Source organism: Phodopus roborovskii, unplaced genomic scaffold (assembly GCF_943737965.1).
Source record: "Phodopus roborovskii unplaced genomic scaffold, PHOROB, whole genome shotgun sequence".
Classification (NCBI taxonomy): domain Eukaryota; kingdom Metazoa; phylum Chordata; class Mammalia; order Rodentia; family Cricetidae; genus Phodopus; species Phodopus roborovskii.
The window spans coordinates 17,019,334-17,040,079 of NW_026125397.1; the positions used below are offsets into that span (position 1 = coordinate 17,019,334).

General features: G+C 38.6%; 1 protein-coding gene across 1 annotated transcript in view; it reads left to right on the top strand.

Moving 5' to 3' along the window:
• Positions 1–20,746, top strand: part of Man1a1 (mannosidase alpha class 1A member 1) — a 163,693-nt gene that overhangs the window by 59,043 nt on the left and 83,904 nt on the right. Inside the window, exon 5 of the mRNA XM_051175509.1 lies at positions 1,240–1,320. Within this exon, the coding sequence (XP_051031466.1) occupies positions 1,240–1,320 (81 nt within the window). The remainder of the gene's footprint in view (positions 1–1,239; positions 1,321–20,746) is intronic.

The window sequence follows — 20,746 nt, forward strand, 5'->3', positions numbered from 1 at the left end:
TCAGCCAGTTTAAGGATTTTGTCATTTTTTTCATTGCTGTGTTCATACAACCTAGGACTGGGCCTGGCACATCATAGTTGCTCAATAAACAATCCCTAAAGATGAGACTGTCTCAGATGATTTTCTAAGTTCAACTGCCAGATGCTGGCTTTGTACAATCTAGGTTGCTCCTAGCCCTTGTCTTTATGAGTGGTTTGGTATCAAGCAGAAGTGACAGTTTACTTAGTAGGCCCAATAAAGTATACCTTATATCTATTGGAGGTCAGCTGTGCTAATAACCCAATTACCAGCTACAAGACAAATGAACTTAGCAGCCAAATATTACAGAATCATAAAGCTATTGGCAGTAATTACTACTGATGCATCACACTTATCCGACCATTAATAATAAGACATGGTACATAATCTGTGAGGTATCTGAAGAGGTCAGACTAGCCAAGTTTTGAACCATGAATAAAAAGCACACTCCCATTCAAATCCTAATTCTACTGCTGTTGTGTGACCTTCAAAAGGTTACAGTAATCACGATAAGCCTGGCTTGTTTCTCCATCTGTAGACTGGGCCTGGGTAGTAATTAATCCCTAAGATCAGTATGAGGAATAAAAGACACAGAGAGATGGCCAAAGCCTCTTTGTAAATAATGAAAGCAAGCTACTATTGATGTAAATAAGAGCCATGCCAGCAGTGACCGCTCACATGTTATCACCTTCACGCCAAGGCAGACTGTGGGAAAGCAAAGGCAGAGGGCAACACTGGAACTCAAGTCCCTGGCTTTGCACCCCATTAGCATTCTGTCTATGAAGCAGTAACATAATGGGAAAAGATTGCTCGCCTCTTGCAAAGCTAGCAGCCACACTACAGTTTGATTGGCCTTTCAGGATGAAAAAGCCGGAAAATGAGTGAAGTAAGAACACAGAGTGGGAAAAAAAATAGTAATAAAAGCCCTGATCCCGTTGCATTTGTACAGATACAGAATAGCAAGTGTTGGGCCTGCTTCACATACAGGGAAGAATTCCAGTTTGTAGGCTTTTAATAATTTTACTTTGAGTCAATATTATTTTTTATCTGCTTAACCGTGTTTTGACACCATGCACAGGGGACTTTCTGTCTTGTCTACAGGTGCCCCCGGGCGAGCGCACAGGTTTAAACAGACTTGAAATTACTGCGGCTTAGCATACCATGTGCTTTCATTATGTGTGCTATCATTATGCTTACACCTCCTTCATTCTGTTTCCATAGAACGCTGAAGTCTCCGTTTTTGAAGTAAATATACGCTTTGTCGGGGGACTGCTGTCAGCTTACTACTTGTCTGGGGAAGAGGTAAGTTGCAAAGTGGTACAGAAAACTGAATTATGAAATGTCTCCAAAATACCCTTTTTGTTAAATATGCCATTTATGGCATGGACGTAGGGAAAAATCAACTCGATTTTCACGTTCTGGTGCTCAGTTTTATTTCTCAAAATGTGAGCTAATTAAATGAGCAAGCTGGGGAAGTTTGACACTTCATATTGCCAGGTTAAGGTAAGACATTTTAAAAAAGTATGGCTCCATCACGCTATATATCCTATGATTAGAAGTACAAATTCCACATGTCTGCAGATGTATTAAAGATGTTTAGGGTAATGGCAGGTTGGTGGGTGAATTTTTGTCATGAAATTTATTTTAATGTTAGTATGTAAACTTAGTAAAACCTTTTCTGAGTGAAGAAAGCATAACAAATAAGATATGAAAATTATAGTACTTGTGAAATTGAGGGGCTGCAGCTCTGAGCTTGTCAGCACATAGCCCTGCAGGCCAGTGTCCCTGTGAGGAAGGCTTTGTTCGCTTCCTGAGTCAATGCTTAATGAATTATCTTCTGCTTGGGGCAAAGCAGGGAGCTTTAATTTCTTTCTTTCTTTTCCTTCTTTCTTTCTTTCTTTTTTTTTTTTTTTTTTTTTTTTTTTTTTGGTAGATTAAAGACTTTATCATGCTCACGAAGAACACTGATGCTATTTGCTTGAAAGCAGTTGGCTAACTTTGTGAATTACAGGAAGCGTCCACCAAGAGTTTGGGGAATGGGCTCACCTGTAATACTGACAATGTTAAAAGCTGACATCAAGGAAAAACAGTCACATATTTCAACTGCTTGTCAGTCAGATTTACGTTAGCCTCAGCATCCTGGCTGGGGAAGAGCAGATCTTAGCCTGTGTAGTATTTCATGTATCTCTGTGCTTCAAACAGATTTAAGCAGGGTAATAAATGTTTAATGAGACAGGCTGCTTGACTTTGCTCCTGTCTCCAAGGTGCTTTGCTAGTCATAGTGACCGCACTCTTCTGTTTTCTCTCCTTTTCTCTTTGGATTTTATTTGTCTGTATCTTTTTTTAAGTATGTACATGGCCCCCATGTTCCCCTGTGTCAGCCTGTCCTAAGCATCTTTCCAGCCCGGGGAACAAAGCCCTGTGCTGTGTTATTCTCCTTCTTCACTTTGCCCAGATTTTCCCACTCTCTTATCACCTGCACAGTCCAGTTTAGCATCCCCAAGCTGGAGCGACTCCATTTTTAAGAAGCAGAGCTCAAATGGACGTTTCTCTAGTGAACAGGTCTGAGCATCCCAAGTCCGCATCTTCTCATGGTTCTTGATGTGTTGCGCTAGGATGACCTTGCTTTTATATTCCTTCATAATTTATATGTAGATGTCACAATTTGGAGAAAACAAGGACTGTACCATTTTGACTGTGAGTTTGATGGAGTTGTAGGGAATGCAGAAAGGAATGAATATATATTTCTTTCAAAGATGCATCCTTTTTCATGAGTTTTATTTACTCTTGCAAGATTCTACACATATGATTATTTCTATTTCTATGAGTATTTGATATATCTGTGTGTGCTTATCTAAATGAAATGTCCATAGATGATGTCATTTGTCTATAATTAGATTAGCTTGTAAGAATTTTTAATTACTTTTATTTTTTGAGATTATAAAATAATTGTGTCATTTCCCCTTCCCTTTCTTCCCTCTGAGTCCTCGATTATACCCCTGCTTGTTCTCTTTAAAATTCATGATCTCTGTTTTCATTATTTGCCATTATAGACACACACACACACACACACACACACACACACACACACACACACACACACCTGTATGCAAATACATAAATACAACCTGTTCAGACAGTACAATGTTGCTTATATGTATATATTTTTAGGCCCACCATGTGATAACCATTGGATAACCAATTGGTGTATTCATTCCTGTGGAAGACGATGTCTTCCACTGTCAGCATTTGTCAGTTACCTGGGTAGGGTTGAGCTTTCCCTTATCCACATTACAATGTGTACTAGTGTGGTCCTTGTTCAGCTCATGTTTAAGCATGCTGTGGATTAGATATTGAAGGTGTAGCTTCTGTCATCTCTCAGAGACATAATCTCACAGCAAGCCCTGTTCTTCTGTCTCTTACAGTCTTTCTGACCCCACTTCTGGATAGTTCTTGAACCTTGGGTAGAGGAGTTCTTTTAAAGATGTATCATTTGGGACTGGCTCCATAACTCTCCATTTTGATTGGTTATGGATTTCTGGAATGGTTTCCCTCTGCTACAAAGAGAAGTTCCTTTGATGAGGAGTGAGGGTTATATTTATTTATCTGTAGGTGTAAGAACACATATTTAGAATGTTTTTAGGGGTTATTCTGGTTTATTGTAGTGGCAGTTGTATGTTCTCTTCCACTATCCACGACTTCACTAGCTCTGGGTAGTTGAGTAGGATTCCAGGATTAGGCATGCTTTCCCTCTTGTTGAGTGGATCCCGAAGTCCAATTAGAGAGCTGTGGTTACTGCTAAGGTGTGTGGACCGCCATTGCACCCTTGGGGTTTTTTGGCCATGCTGGTTATCGTTAATTGGTTCATAGGTATAGTAGCTGGGTGGGACTTTTAGGTTGCTTCCCTCCTTTGAAAGCTTGCTTGGAGCTTCCTGGAACCATGAAAACCTAATCCTCAGAAGCTTGAGGCTTTCAGGTCAATTCTGGGCCCTATGTAGAAACTTGCCTTCCACCTCTTGGGGAATATTTGTTGTTCATGTATAAAAAAAGGCATACTGATTTGTGCAAGGTGATTCTATATCCTGCCACATTGTTGAATTGGTTTGTTTCTAGAGATTTTCTGTTGAGTTTTCTGGGTGGTGATAGGGGAAGGGCATGGGAGGAGAGGGCTGGAGGGGGAGATCTCTTATATAACATGTCGTGTGCAAATAGGGATAGCATGACTTCTTTCCCTCATTGTGACCCTTTAATTTCCTTCTCTTGTCTCGTCGATTCAGATAGTTCTTCAAACACAATAATGAAAAGGAGCATCCCTGTCTCGTTCCTGACTCTAGTATGAATGATTGTCTCACCAACATGGCAAAGTTAATCATTACTTAGTGTCATATACGTATAAAGTTCTACACATGCACATGCAGTTCAAAGAATTCCCTAGGAAAAAAAATCATTCACATAAGTTATCTCATTGAAGAGTTTCTGAGCAGCCATAATTTAGCATTCTGATTTCATCACTGGGGAATAGGGATATTTTGAAATTTATAGACCATCAACAGATAGATATATGTAGCCCTACACTGACTTCAACTAAAAAATAATTCTGAGATTTATATTGTGAAATTAGGAAAACAGCAGCTCTGGTTTGGTCTGCACTCCACGGAAGTGGTATCATTAGAAACTTGAAACAGGAAGTGTGGGTACAGGGGAACGCTAGGCTGCTGCTGTGTGAGCAGGACAGGAAGCAGGAAGCACCTGCAATAAACTGGTCATAGACACATGCAGACCTGAAGATAGCTTGAAGTGACAATAAGTCAATCCACAATATTTTTTAGAGTCTGTATAAGGAATTCCAACAACCACAGTAATTATACACAGATAAGCAGAGCTAGGATAAATACTAAATAGGAGTATGATCCTTACCAAGAATAAAAGAGCTGCGCATTGCTCTCTACTGTACTCCAGGAGAGTGAAATCCACACTGGTGACAGTAAATATACAGGCATTTAGAATGTCCTCACCAGAATCTTTGAAGTGCCAGAATGACTCTGTAATTTGTGTGTACTAAAAGCTACATCCTTTATTTTTTGAAATTTCAATGTATAGAAAGAACCTAATATTTACCCTTTTATATTATACATTTAACTAAATATAAGCTTCCATTTTGTAGATGTAACTTCTATTAACACTAAAGTAAAATTATCTCCAGGAACATTTTTTGGGAACTGATGCTATAGAATGAGATTAACCAAAGCAAAAAAAAAAAAAAAAAAAAAAAAAAAAAAAATGGTATTAAAAATTTACAAATACAGATGAATAAAATGAACTTGAAAAAAGCATATCAAAATGAGTGTCTACCTATGTGTCTTACATGTTATGGCAGGCGAGATAGCTTGGTGCATAGAGGAGCTTACCACACAAACCTGATGACCTGAGTTCAATCCTTGGGTCCCACGTAAAGGTAGAAGGAGAAACTGACTCCTCAAAGTTGTCCTCTGACCTTTACATACCTCATGACATTCTCATGTACACAATTACACAAAAATTTTATATGTATGTTTCCCTGCATGCATATTTGTGTACCGTATTCATTTCTGGTACCCACAGAGGCCAGAAGAGGGCATCAGATTCTCTGGAACTGCATTTACAGATGGTTGTGGACCACCATGTGGGTGATGGGAACTAAACCCAACTCTCCTTTTAGAGCAGCAAGTGCTGTCCAACCCCAGGCTTTTTAAATATACCATTTCATATTTGACAGAAAGTTCCAATAACTATATTGAACCAAAAGTAAATTTAATAAGATGAGGCCGCACTGGTGCTCTCTCAGAGAGAAAGTCAGCTAATCTAGATGAAAAGTCTCTGATTGCCATGGAACAGAGATTCTCAGTCTGTGGGTTGTCGCCGCTTTAGGGTAGAGTGACCTTTTCACAGAACTCACCTAAGGCCATTAAAAACACATATATTTACATTATGATTTATAACAGTAGCAACGTTACAGCTATGAAGTAGCAATGAAAATAATTTTATCATTGGGGTCAGCACAACATGAGGATCAGTGTTAAAAGGCATTAGGAACTTTGAGAAACACTGCCATAGAGGATTTCTATAGTTTGACTAGCCTCTGAGAAATCACGAATTAGGAAACAGACCATTTCTTCTATCCTTGACTTACTTGCTCAAAATATGAAGTCACTGAAGGAATTTAAAAAGAAAGAAAGGAGAAAAAGTAAAGAAAGAATTAACACAATAAAAAGGTTGTGATAGAGACCTTCACTGGGTTTGGTAGAACCCTAGAATGACAAACTATAACAAAGTATAGATAATTGCTAAGCAGAAATTACATGATTGTTAGAAAGACACAGATATTTAAATAAGATTTAAATCCACTAAAGTGATTAAAACTGAGGAAGGACAAAGCCAGGCAAACTATTATATTAGCTTAACAAAGCACCCACATGATTAAAAAAAAAAAAAAAAAAAAAAACCCTACATTACTCTTTAAGGAATCACATTTGGAGGCATTACATCTTGAAGGAAACAGTCTGGTAGTGAGTCTAAACTGGAAAATCATAGCCAGTCTCCTGGATACAAAATTAATGGGAAGGAGGACCATCCTTCCATGAGGGGAGGGAGGACTATCCTTCCATGAGGGGAGGGAGGACCATCGTTCCATGAGGGGAGGGAGGACCATCGTTCCATGAGGGGAGGGAGGACTATCCTTCCATGGGAAAAGGTGGAGGGTATTTAGGCCAGGACTGGAGAAGCAGAGGGTGACCTTTCTTTTGATGGTGACAGAGTCCCCTAAACCCTACCCACCATTCTAAAACATCCTCACTGAGTAAGAGGTACAGCTTATGCCTCCAAGCCTTTTGGCCACCAAGGAAGGGGAAAGCATTCACGAGGGGGAGATCAAGAAGCTGAGCAGAAAGACTGAGATTGTGCTTCACTGTGGGACCTTCTGGCTTGAGATTCAGACATTTGGAAATTGGAGGGTGGGAAGCTGGTTTTGGGATGTATTTTAGTGGTGGATAATGACAAAATTATGTAGAAATCCGTTAGAAAATTAGGATATATTGATGTAGCTTTATTTCACACCCAGTCTGTTACAATCTGCTTGCAAGAGATGATTCCCAGACCGTCCGTCTGTCTCCTGCATCATTCTGCAAGAAGTGAAAATGACTTACAGAGAACGTGCATGATCGAGCAGGGCTATGGAGAGTCAGGGCATATGATAGCTACAGATAAGATTAGCACAGATTCTGCCAGCTTGTTAATCATCTAAGTGCTGGACAGAAATGTATCTACAAGTTTCCTAGCGACCAGAGTAAAAAGGAGAAAAGGGATTTTACAGCAATTTGGTTGTTGTGTTTTTTAAACTAAGATTTGATAACATAACATATCCCGCATATAATTTTAAGCATGTATATACTAAACTTTCCATACAACAAAGAGTGATCATGTAAGCAAACAAAATTGAATAATACAATTGGATCCACTTGTGGTTCACTGTTCAAGAATTGAGCTCAACTTTATCCTTTTCTCTCAAATATATGAAAGGTATTTTAATTATGATCTCTAAAAGTGTAATTTCAGTGCAAAAAATGCCAACAAAGGGACTGGTAAGATGGCTCAGTAGTTGAGAGCACTCATTTGGCAGAGGACACAAGTTCAGTTCCTGGCACCCACATGGTAGAGCCTAGTCATCTGTAACTTTAGTTCCAGGGGATTCAGTGCCCTCTGCTGACTTTCATGGATACCAGGCACATACCCAGTACACATACATGCATACACACAGGCCAAACACTCATTCGTGTGTGTGTGTGTGTGTGTGTGTGTGTGTGTGTGTGTGTGTGTGTGTGTGTAGCTAAAAATGTTTCACTATCAACAAGAGGCGTAACTGTAAAAGAACTGATTATAACATCCTAAGATGAAAGTGAAATGCAATGAATAATCACTTTTTATGTAAAACAATCAAAAAAAGGATTGGCACGGTGGTGTGATTTATAAAAAAAATACTAGTCCATCAAATTTTACAGTATTTATCATATAGTACAGTAAAAATATTTTTGTATTGCAAGCATTATGCCACCAATCCTAAAGTTTGTAATCTGCACATTTTTAGGATGAGAAAACTGCTTGATTTTTTTTTAATAACAGCCTTAATGACAACTAGATCAGGGCATGACTCTATAATACACAAAGTAAGAGCCACATTAAATTTTGTAGTCAGTTTTATTGTGATATATAGCTTTAAAGATCTATACTAAGAAAAAAATATATATGTAGTTCTTTTAGTATTTCAGAATTAGAAAAAAAAATCCAGGAAAAAAAAGGCAACATCATGAAAATTAAGAGCATAGATTGTAAAATGAAATGATGGAAGTTTCCTCCCCATCTCTTAATAACCACATTGTTACTGAGATAACCTGTAGCCTGGAAAGAGCTACAGAGCAGTAATATCCAAATATTCCCCTACTAGGAGACTGGAAGTTGGAGGTGTTGGTTTGAGCATCCCTACCTGGCTCACTCACTGTGGTGATGCCCTTTGGACAGAACGGTGACTGGATGAGGCAGTGACAAATGCACTCGAGCAGTCATGATGTGGGTGTTGTGTGACAAAACTTTTCTTTCAGAGACACGGCACACATGTTTGTTCACCCTACCTAGGGAGGGAACCCATAACAGACCAAAGTCCAGCTTGCTGAAGCAATGAGTTTTCCTGGAGTTACAGGAAAATGAGTGAAGGACTATTTATAGCAGCAGAAATGACTCAAAGACAGTTACATACCATAACCCATCCCAGAACAGGTAATAGCTCCCAAAGCTGGGAGCCTAGAGCATAGCCCAGCCTGCAGGGAACTCAGCAGGTTGGACAGTGTCTTTCCCAGGAGCCTCAGTGGGTCTAAACTCCTCCTGGCAGCTCAGCTGGTTTTTGCTTCATCGAGACAGCTCGTCTGGTATCAGAATCTTCTTTGCTGCTGGGCTTGTCTGTGAGACTTCTTTGCAACTTTTCTTTTCTTCCTTACCTGATATGTTGTTGTTTCTCCGTGTAGCTTTGGAACATTTCCTGGAACTAGGTCCGCCAGCCTCTGCCTCCAGAGTGCTGTGATTAAAGGCACTTCTCTGGGAGGGAAGGTCCTAGTGAATCTCCTTGGTTTTAGGGATTTCCTGAAGCTATTTTGAGGTGTTTACCTTCATTTTAAGGGGTTTCTCTGCGAGATGGAATGTTTCAAGGTCAGATGAAACTTACACAGCAGTGGAAGAAGTCACATCTGTCTCCAGCAGACTGTGCCTTTGGGTGTGAAGCCATGTGCCAGACTTGGCTCTGAGTCCAAAGCACCAGTGTGGACCTTCTGCTTTATTAAGAAATACAACTTAAGAATCCCAAACTGGAAAACTTGAACAGACTCATAAAGAATCAGGTTTGCTTGAGTTGGGCTATGATGGGGCAGTAAGCCAAGATGTAACTGAAAGGCGTCTATCCGAACTGAGGGCCCTGAACACTTCCAGCATCTTTTCAGACAGGTTCTCACTTCCACACTAAAGCAGTGGTGTGGTTACGCCCACCTTACAATTAGCAGCCAAGCGGATGTCCCCCAGATATGCCCATGGGCCCGTCTGATGAAAGCAGTTCTCCACAGGCATGTCTAGGTTTATGTCCAGCTGACAAACGCAAACCCACACACTACCGTTTCCTAAGACCCTGAATATAATTTGACAATGAAGATTAAGTTCCTGCCGTCTTAGTAACACTTTATGTAGCACTCTGGGCCTGGTACTGAGAAACATTTAGTAAGTGGCCGTTTACTGAACTCCTCATTAACTTTCCTGTAACTTTTACTTGTTAAAATGTCAACAGAAATGGTTTTCAATGACTTTTATAGTAAAATTTGTATATTGATGACATGAATAAGCAACTGGCCTAGAAGTCTTAGATAGCTGAATAAAACAAGGTGATTGGGAATGAGCATGACTACTAGTTCCCGTATAGCAGTGGCTCTCAACCTTCCGAACGCTGAGACCCTTTAATACAGTTCCTTGTGTTGTGGTGGCCACACCCGTAACATTGTTTTGCTGTTACTTCATAACTATAGTTTGGCTGCTGTTATGAGTTGCAATGTAAATATATGTGTTTTCCAATGCTCTTAGGCAACCCCTGTGAAAGGGTTGTTCTGCACCCCACAGGTTGAGACCCACTGTCTTATAGGCTGCTGTAGTTCCACCCATCTCTACCTTCAGTCAAGCTGCCTCCCACATCCCTACAGACCCAGCTACCATCTCCCTTTTTATCTGTCCTGTGCATGCTGATTCTCTGAAAGAGATGAGTTTTGAAAACCAGTGAGCTACAGACTCTATCTAAATTAAATCACTGTTAAATATACTCGGTCATTTATTGTGGACCTTTTAAATTGAATGACATTGTTGGGGCATTTTCTGAAAATTACAAGCCTCAGAGAAAATGATAAAAAAAAAAAAATAAATGTGAAAGGGATCCCACATATTTATTTTCTTCAATCTAAGGGAACGACCCAATCCAGACAAAATTTTCTAAAGCATTTTAATACCACACTGATGTTAATTTCTTGGAAAGGAACAATTTTAATCTCATTTATCAAATGAAGCTCTTTCTTTGTTATTTTGTACTAATGTATTTAGCCTTATGACTTGGTAGACATTTAGATTGGTCTCTGCATATACATTATTAGCTTAGTATTTGACATTTATTACTGAAATTTTTATAAAATAGCTAATATTTTCATCTAGAAAGGTTTAGTTTAACAAAACATATTAGGAAATAGTCACTTTGCTTATATTTATAATTAAATTTTCTTGGCTGATGAGTTATAGCTATCACACATAGAATATCCCATTATAATTGGTAAGTTTAACTCTACTTTAAAAGAGAGATGCCAGTGTATAGAATGACTCTGAAATTACATGCATTTGGTCAAAATGAAATTGCTGCCTTTTCTTACCCTAAATTATAGAAATCATATCTATTTCTTCCTATAGTTTTGTTGTATTTCACACTGTAGAAGCCTTACTCCTATATTTATGGTTATTTTTGAAAGCCTTAGAAGTTTATCAAGGTGAGCATTTTGCCTCAGCAATCTGTGAAGCACTCTGCATCCAGTTCATTAGTAATTCCACCTGTAAAACTTACTATACTAATCTGTAAATAACAGAAGTTGGCCCAGCCCTTCATCTGGCTGCCAAGTGATTATTTGATGAGTTAAGGAAAGGGAGTGAGTTTGTGACTCGTCAGTCAGCCCAGTCCCTTGCACATGGAGCTTCAGATATAAGCTTGTGAGAGTACACCGTCATGAAGATGCAGTATCCTCACAATCTACCTGAGTGTGTCAGTCCGCTAGCAACATATCCCATTGGCTTTTAATCCTTCCCTCTGAAAGACAGTGTCTTAGGGTTTTTACTGCTGTGAAGAGCCATCATGACAACAGCAACTTTTAAAAAGAAAACATTTAACCCACGTGTCTCGCTTACAGTTTCTGAGATTCAGTCCATTATCATCATGGTGGGGAGCATGGTGGTGTGCAGGCAGTCATGGTGCTGGGATGAGGTTGCTACATCGTGTAGGCAACAGAAAGTCACCTGGCTGTCACATTGAAGGAAACTTGAGCAAAAGAGATCTCAAAGCCCGCCCCATAGTGACACACTTCCTCAAACAAGGCCACACCTTCTAATAGTGCCACCCTCTTTGGAGGCCATTTTCTTTCAAACCACCACACAGATCATAAGCTCATTGGCCAGAGCAAATAAGCCCCATGGTCAGGATGATTTAAAGGGTTGAAGAATTCAGTCATTCCTAGCCAAGACTAGGCGAAGCATTGAGCAGCATTCACAAATAAATAGTGAAGCTATGTTTTTCTCTGACATACCCTATAAAGAAGGAATTTCAGTATGACTGTGGTCAAGTTTTACATTTCTGTTCTGTTTGAATGACTTTATAGTTCATAATGACTGTTGAAACCAATATTTCTACTCATTTTCATTTTTTTTTTTTTTTTTTTTTTACCTAAAGCATATTGATATGTGGGCTCCTAGAAGTGCATTATTGTTCTTAACGTTTCTACAGAATTTCTTTTCCAGAAATAATCTCGCATATTCATCTTTGACATTGTATCCATTAGATGGATATCATGACAAGGCAATATAAATGCATTTAAAATTCAACGGGGTCAGGAGAAAAGACAGAGGACTGTGCTAACTGCCCACGCTTCCACAGTAGCCCCTGTTCCTTGGGAGGAGGGGATATAATATAGGTAACTAGAGGAGAAACTACTACTATATTCTAAGGGTCTTTTTGAGGGAGCAATGGAATAGAATCCAAGTGAAGAGAAGACATGAGGACATGGTGTTTAGTTCAGGGTCTTTAAGCAGATGGGGAAATGTGGACTCCAAAAGTCAGATGGCCTAGGTAAAGAGACCTTCTTCCTCTGCAGTATAAGCGAGAAAAAGTAGAGGAGAGCACAGGCTGTAATGCCAGTGTACATTTAGTGGTAAAATTCTCATGGAATTGTCACTGTGTGGGCCCTCTTGACTGTTCACAGATTAGACTTGCATGGCAAAGCCATCATCTGAGACTGTGGGGGAGAAGATGGACACTGGGGATGAGCAGATGTGAGGGGACATTGCCGTACTAGCAAGGGTGACTGAGGCTTAGAGGTGTTTCTGGGTGCTAGAAAGAGTAGTAGCCATGAGTTCTCTCTCGGGCACTGTTAGGCACTTCAGACGCAAGCAGGGAGAAGGCAATTTCAGTTGAGTTTTGGATGGGTTTTATGGTAATGAAAAGTTTATTACAATTACAGACTATGAAGGATAAGACAAGTGAAGAGTAGTGGGTATAAGGCAAGCTGAGTAGTTGTGGAAAATGGACTACTTACCTTGCCTGATGCAGTATAGGAGGATTGGAGTCATTTCAGGTGACTGGAGGTGTAGATGTCTGGCTTATCAGGTAGGAAGTATGGATTAGAAGAAATGTAAAAATCAAGACAGTTTGAGTAGTTCAAATTCCATGGCAGAATCATGAGATCATTGATTAAAGGGGGATTTCTAGTAGACTCTGTCTGAAAGGTTGATTATGAAATATATTGAATTGAAAAATATTTCATATTGTCTATTACAAATATGTATAACTCCTATATAATATATATCTACCAAACACCTGTAAATTGAAATTTTCTCAGATACAAATGCTGTTTATATGAAATTCATGAATATGTTGGAAATATATATTTGTCAAAGTTGCCACTGAAACAAACGCAGAAGAAAATATTCATGCAGAACGAAACTTAACATAAATGGTTGGTGGTGAAGCATTCGTAACTCTGGCGCCTTATAAAGTTAGCACATATGATTACAGTTGGCAAACGAGGGTAGAAAATGCAAATCTGCAAATGAGCATGCTGATCTAGGAGTCTTTGTTTCAAATTGTTACTCCTGGAATTTTTCGTACACGAATGATTCTATAAATTGTGGCCCCAATGCCAGTTTGTTTTGGTTATTTTCTACAAATTAAGGTTTACCTAATTTATAAAAGTATCTACAAAATTTTGTTTTGGTTAAAATTTTCCATATTTGAGAATTAGGTTCCTTCTAAAGTTTTTGTTTGCAAAATGTCTTAAAATTTCAAGTCACAGTTTGTATGTTTTTAATTAGTTCTAAAACATTTCAGAATATGGATCATCTGCAGACCTTAGGGTTAATCATCTTATTAACTGAATCCGTGTCTGCTACATTGTGATACGTTTCTCTGAGAGGTTCACTGCTATATCAGAATAAGCCAAACAGTTCTGGTCTTAGAATTTAGCTGAAATTTAATTTGCATTGATACTGACGTAAACATAAGTGTGGAGAGGAATGTTTAGTTTGAAGCATAAGAAGTTATGTTTATCTTAACTTGAAGTACGCCATTCTTCTGAAATAGCATAGCTAGTGACTAAGTCTGGGGTCCCGCCAAGAGCGCTAATGGACAAGCAAGTGTAGGAGAACATTCGCATTTTCTACAGTTCCTTGCTCTCAATGCACTTGTTTTTCCTTCTTGCTAGTCACTAGAGAGGACAAGCAGAAGAGACTGTCTCATTGGCTGTCTAAGCATTATTTAGGTTGATGGATTTGCTTGCTTAACCTTATTTTGCCAGACTGGTGAATGCCCTTGTTAGAGTCATGGCTGCAGTTCCCTTCTCATTTATAATCTGCTGCCAGCTTCCAAGTTTTCACATTTGGTTGCTACTTGGCATGACAGTTATTAAATAGTGATCTCGTTATGGCCTGAGAGTGCAGCCCAGGAGTACAGTGTGTGCTCAGGGATGCAAGGCCCTGGATTCAATCCATGGCAGTAAAAATAAAAAATAAACAACTTCACCTCTATAGCTTCCTCCCATGCACGTAAGGCAGACAGCACACTGTGTTAGTTAGTTCAGGGTTACCAATCAACTCACACAGCCATTCCAATGCTTGTATTGGGTTGTTTCTATTTCAGATTCTGACCAGACATAACAAAAACTCAAAGTAAAAGCTTAAGAATTGATTGTGATTAGCTTTCCCCTGTTATCTGGTCAGACCCTGTGATTAGCCTGAATATGACTTTTTGACTCATTATTTAGCAAACATAGGTTGAACATTTATTGTATGTCACCAGGCTATGTCCTAGTTTCTGGGATTCAGCAATGAACAAATTAGATGGTGTCCTTGCTTTCCTGACATTTTCTTATTACAGAATATATAGCATTAAAAAGATTCACATAGTAACTGCAAGCACTAGTGTGCCTGAAAGACTGTAGAATTATGTGGTGAATAGTGATGGGCACTGAATCAGGGACCTGAAGAATCTACAACCTTAAGTGAAATTGGAATCACAGTCTGGATGACATAGAGCTGGCCTCAGGGGATTTGGAGGAAATCACTTTCGAAACAGAGGCCCACAAGGAGTTCTGAATTTAGAGTTGGCTTTTTCAAATGTGGAATGGCATAATGGTGGAAGACTGTGTATTGTGTGTTAGCTGTGAGTGAGCGTGTGTGTTTGTGAGAGAGCATGTCTGTGTGTGTGTCTGTGTGTCTGTCAGTCTGTATCTCTGTGTGCACATATGCTTGGTTTACAATGTCGATACTGGAGAATCATATAACATCTGTGTTGCAGATATTCTGATACTCTTCATATCCATATTAACAAGTCAGTAACCTGGGATTAGATCTTGATCTAAAGCCCATGGCCCTGAGTACATATTATGACCAAAATCAACGTGGTTGGTGCCACAGTGTTTTGTTTTTGTTTTGGTTTTGTCGAGACGGGGGTTGGGGGGCTCCTCTGTGGCTTAGGAACTCGCTGTCCTGGAACTCGCTGTTGTAGACCAACCAGGCTGGTCTCAAACTCACGGAAATCCGCTGGCTTCTGCCTCCCAACACAGTTTTCTTTACTTACCCATGTTCATTGCGTAACATTTAAGCCTTACAAAATAAGATAGCAAAAATCTAAAGCCAATAAAATCCACTTTCTCATCAACAAAGAATAAGTTGTAAAAACTAATCATCATATAGTCAAAGCACTTAAGAGTTAGTAACATACTTTAAATTTAAGTTGCATGAGAAATTATTTGTTCATCATACCTAAGCCTGTTTCAAAGCATAGAGACAGAGGGCTCCTTGAATTTTTCAGCGGTCTGTGAACATTCTCATTTTCTTTCCAAGGGTTTTTATCCTCCACCCTCACCCCCCTTCATCAATAGGGTAAAGTAGTCCAATAGTACAAGTAGCAAAAGCTTACACTATGTAATTGTGATTTCAATATGTAAATGTGGTTTCCATATGTAAATGTGATTTCAGTTTTACAGCTGCCTTTCTTTTCTAAATTAAGATCAAGTACAATTCAAAATGTCAATAAAATTTATATCTGCACTGTGCAAATGAAAGAATATATCCAACCTCTTTATAAGTCAGGCATATTGAGAATGGAAGTAATTGTGAGCACTAAAGATATGGGCATATGCTCAGTAGAATTACCTCAATGTTTGAGTTGTGTTTTCTGAGAAAAGACTATAAGGGCAAAAGTAGTAGCTTTGCATTTCAAATGGAAATAAAACAGTCTGCCTTTACCAATAGACATAAATACAATACAGGTGCAATGCTTTTATGTAATTAGAGAATTCCATAAAGCATTAAGGAATAGCTTGTAATCTACCACTTATTGACAGCACTTTAAGAATATCTCCAGACTGTAAATAGAAATTTGGAGTCCAGTAACCTATTTGCTTTTGATATTATTTTCACTTACAAAAAGTGAGAAAGGAAGATTCATATTTATTATCATTTTATAAAAGTAACTGCCAAAAAATGTCTGCTCACCTTAGAGATGAACAATAAACATTTAATGCAGTGGATTCTTTGACGCTGTTATTGTCTTCAAAAGAGAAGTTTCAAGCCATTGTCCCTGTTGTTAAACTAAATACAGGCTGGGGTTTGGAACTGCTTAAGTTTTCCACAAAGGTACATCCCAGGCTAGGATTTCTCTTGGTTAATGCTGGGATGAGTGGAGTCCCATAATTTCAGGCTCTGTCCGCTTCTCTTGTTACACTCCCCACTGTTTAATTTATTTGTTCACTGCTGCCTTCCAGACAGATTCAATATCCACAATTACCTATGCATTTTACAGAGATTTAAAGTAAAACCTCAATACCTAAGACTGCCATCCCCCTACCCTTCATTCTACCCTTCATTCTTACCAAATTAACAAAAAATAAAACTGTGCACTTTCAAAGCATAAAACATATTATTTAAAACAATAAAATTTAAAAAATAAACTATGGTAATCAGCAAGTTTGGCAAAAGCAAAGCCTACTCTCAGGCATGTCTGGTAGGAATAGAATTTGTTACAGTATTCTAAACCAGTGTTTCTCAACCTGGAGGTGACACTCCTTGGGATCAAATGATCCTTTTCCAGAAGAAGTCACCTAAGCCAATGGGAAAACACAGATTTTAATTATGATTCATTAAAGTAGCAACTTTACAGTTATGAAGTATCACTGAACAAATATTTATGGTTGGGGGTCACCACAACATGAAGAACCGTATTAAAAGATTGCAGCATTAGGAAGTTTGAGAACCACTGCTCTTAACTATAGAGTATATAAAAACGTCCTTGGCAAAAGTATTTACTTAGGTTTAGTTATTCAACATTGAAGGATATATCCATATCAGTAAATGAGTGAGTGTTCTCACAAATAAAAAAAGTATGCAAAAAAATTCAGTAGAAAAGGAATAGAGAAGCAAGCAGGTCATGGACCACTGAGCATCCCTTAAAATGTATGCCTGTCAATTTACTTAATGGCATGGGCAAGTAAGTGTCAGTGTAATAAAGCAAGCTACAAAACTTCACGTATAGTATGAGTTCAGATATGGAAGACAGACATGCATAGGAAACAATGCTAAACTTTAACAATATTATCCCCTGTGTTTTAATGATCTTCCATCTATATCTTTATCTTATATATCTGAATTTCAAAGTGAAGCCATAATGGACATAAAAATAGTAGAAATCACAACAGACTTAGAGGGGGAACACTCAATTGTAAACTTTGAGTCCAATTGTCCTTACCTGTTCTAAGATCTCACTTTTTATAACTTTTCCTACTAGGTATAAACCACAGTCTTGAAAACCACCCCCACCCCCAACCCCCGTTTCTGACAAAATGACTTCACTTAATGATAACTGAATTTCCTTCTTTATGGACAGTTATAGGTTCTGTTTCAGAAGGTTGATATATCAATACCGAGCGACTGTTGACAGCATCCTCAGTTCACATGAAAATGGATAAGAAGCCTAAGCAACAGATTGGCCATAAGTCCTTGACCAATCTCAGATCCAATTACTTAGGCTTTGCATTTAACAAAAGCAACTCGAAAAGACAAAGGAGGCTTATTAGTCACGTGGCTCTCTTTACCCATTCATACACATAGGCACACATTTGATATTCTTAGTGCGGCATTGAAGTCTCTTTGCATTTTCCTTTGGCTACTTAAAAGTTGAAAGAGTACAACAACTCTCGAAAGGTGTTTAGACTCCAATAACGGCAAAGTTGGTATTCACTGCCACGGTACAGGGTTTGGGAATACTGAGGCATCTGGTACCATCTGCAGAATATTATAATTGAAAGGGGAGTGTTAGGAGAGACACGATGGTGAGCCTTCTCCCTTTGCTACAAGCAGAAAATGTTCCTGTAAGAAACTTCAAAAGTAACGCATGCTTGCTGGAGGAGGAAGGGCAATGGGAGAAAAGCGGTTCAGTCATAAGCCAGCGAGGAAAGGAAGCCTGGCCTGAGAGATAAAGGAGGTGCCTGGAAACGGGAGGACACAGCTACCAGAAACCAGCGAGGCTTCACACATCAAAACCGGGACTCACTTCCCGATGGAGGCCCGGTACAGTAATTAGAAAGGGGATTTTTTTTGTCAAGCCTGTAAGATTTTATTCTGTAAATGCAAAGCAGATTTATAACTGTAAGACTACAGCATGAATTGGTAGAGCCTGACAATAGGTAAAAAGACTTGGGGGGGATTGTTATTTTTGAAATATTTAAATGTGTCTTAGGGAACCTACCAGTGTGACTTTGTAACAGTCCGCAGCTCTCTTTCACTGTGGGTCCCTACCCTGACTGCTATGGGAAATTAACCACTTGAGAATTTAAGTGAAATAGACTTTTAAGTAATGATCTAAAGCTCTTTCAACTTCTAATTGTATTTCTAAAGGAAACTGCCTACGTTTTGCCTATAGATAAGCCATTTGTAATTAGAGGGCTTCTTAAAGTAGTCATTATATGAGGAAAGGGGCCTAATGAGCTGAAGAATATCTAATATGGATGGGATGGGCATTGCCTCTAGGTCTAGAAGCCTGGCTTCTCTGGTCCTGTTTGAGCACTGACTCACTGTTACCTAAAGTAGGCCCTTTATTCATAGGAAGATCTTTTTCACTTAAATTAATGGAACCAGAAATCATTTTTTGTACATATTATCATAAATCTGGCTTTCTAGAACTGTGATATACTGATTTTCAAGTTGTTACGTTGTTGTAGAGGATATGGTGAAGAATTATTATTCCTATACTTAAACTTCATAACCTATTTTGCTGCTGTAAACATAATGACTCTTTCTGATTAGACTGTGCTTCCCATTAGGGAATGCCTAGGTGATGCAAATATAAACATACCTGGGAATCAAAAAAGACACTGGGAAGTTTGACCATTCAGCAATACAGCTTGTGTTCTCTGGACTAGAGTCTGGCTAGTTAACAGAATAAAGATGCTAAAGATAATAAGCACCCAAAGGAGAAAAGTAGTGGATTGTTGTTGATTCAATAGAAGTCCATGACTGATGAAATTGCCCAAATCTTGACTCCTTTCTGACCAGAATTATCAGTGCAGATTGCATTCCATTACAGATGCATCTCCCATTGTAGTGGCCAGCTAAAGAGAATTCTTGCAGCTGTGAAGAGAATGTCATACCAGGAATTTTATACCCAATGAAACTGACTTTTTGGTACAGAAGGCACAGGCATATTATTACAAACACATGGAGAGTCTTCTTTACAGGATCCTTTCAGTGGTTTCTATTTGAGAATAAGCTTCCAACAACCTCTCTCTCTCTCTCTCTCTCTCTCTCTCTCTCTCTCTCTCTCTCTCTCTGTGTGTGTGTGTGTGTGTGTGTGTGTCTGTGTGTCTGTGTGTGTGTGTCTGTGTGTAAATGAACTTTTTTTATGAGTTAACTGGGTCTGTTGATAGTGACAGTATGTATATTAGTGCTTGTATGGGTTGGAGGACTGAGTGTCACTAAGGAATAAATGCTCATAAATATGAAGATTCTTCTCTTAAATTGATCTTGGTGAATTACCGTAGTGTGAATATCCTAAATCCACCAAGACACATACTTTTAATGACTGAATTAGATGATAATGGGTATTGATAACTTTTAGCATAATTCTGAATTTTAGTGAAATTTTTGTTATGAATATATGAGGTATTCTATCTAAAGTTGTACAAATATGTATACATGTACATGTGTGCTTGTGTTTCAAAAAAAACCTAGGGATGAAAAAAGAATGACTAAGGATATAAGAATTCTCTAACATGAAGTCCTAACTTGAATTTGCCTGTAAAACTAACAAGCAAACACTTCATAGAGTAATGATTGAACATGAAAATGTTTAAGATTTGTGTCAAAGATCTCAACAAGCCAGGTAACTGAGAAGTCACCAAAAATGAACTAGAATAATGTCACAAGATAAGGATTTTGACTTTTCTTGAAATCTAGGCATGTAGCAGATGAAACTCATTAAGTCTATTTAAGTTGAATGGAAATAATATTGAAAAGTGAAGGCAATTGACAAGTAACTTGTTATATTGAAAACAGGTCAATAAGAGTAATCAGTCATTTTTTTTTTCTTCTATCAACTGGGCCCTTGGTAACCAACAGTAAATAGCAAACCATCTTTCAATTATCCCTATTCATTAGTGAAAGCAAACTATGGAAGTAATTTACTTATTTTTATAACTGGTGATGAATAGCTACTGATGTCTCAAGAGAATTAACCACCAAGATGCCCCTAGAGCCTTTGACCTGTCAGATTCCACTATGTATGTGCAGCCAGGAAAACACAGGTTGTATGTCCTGTAATTCACATAACCATTGTCTAAACTGTAAGGAAAAGAAGATGATAAACAAAGAAGCT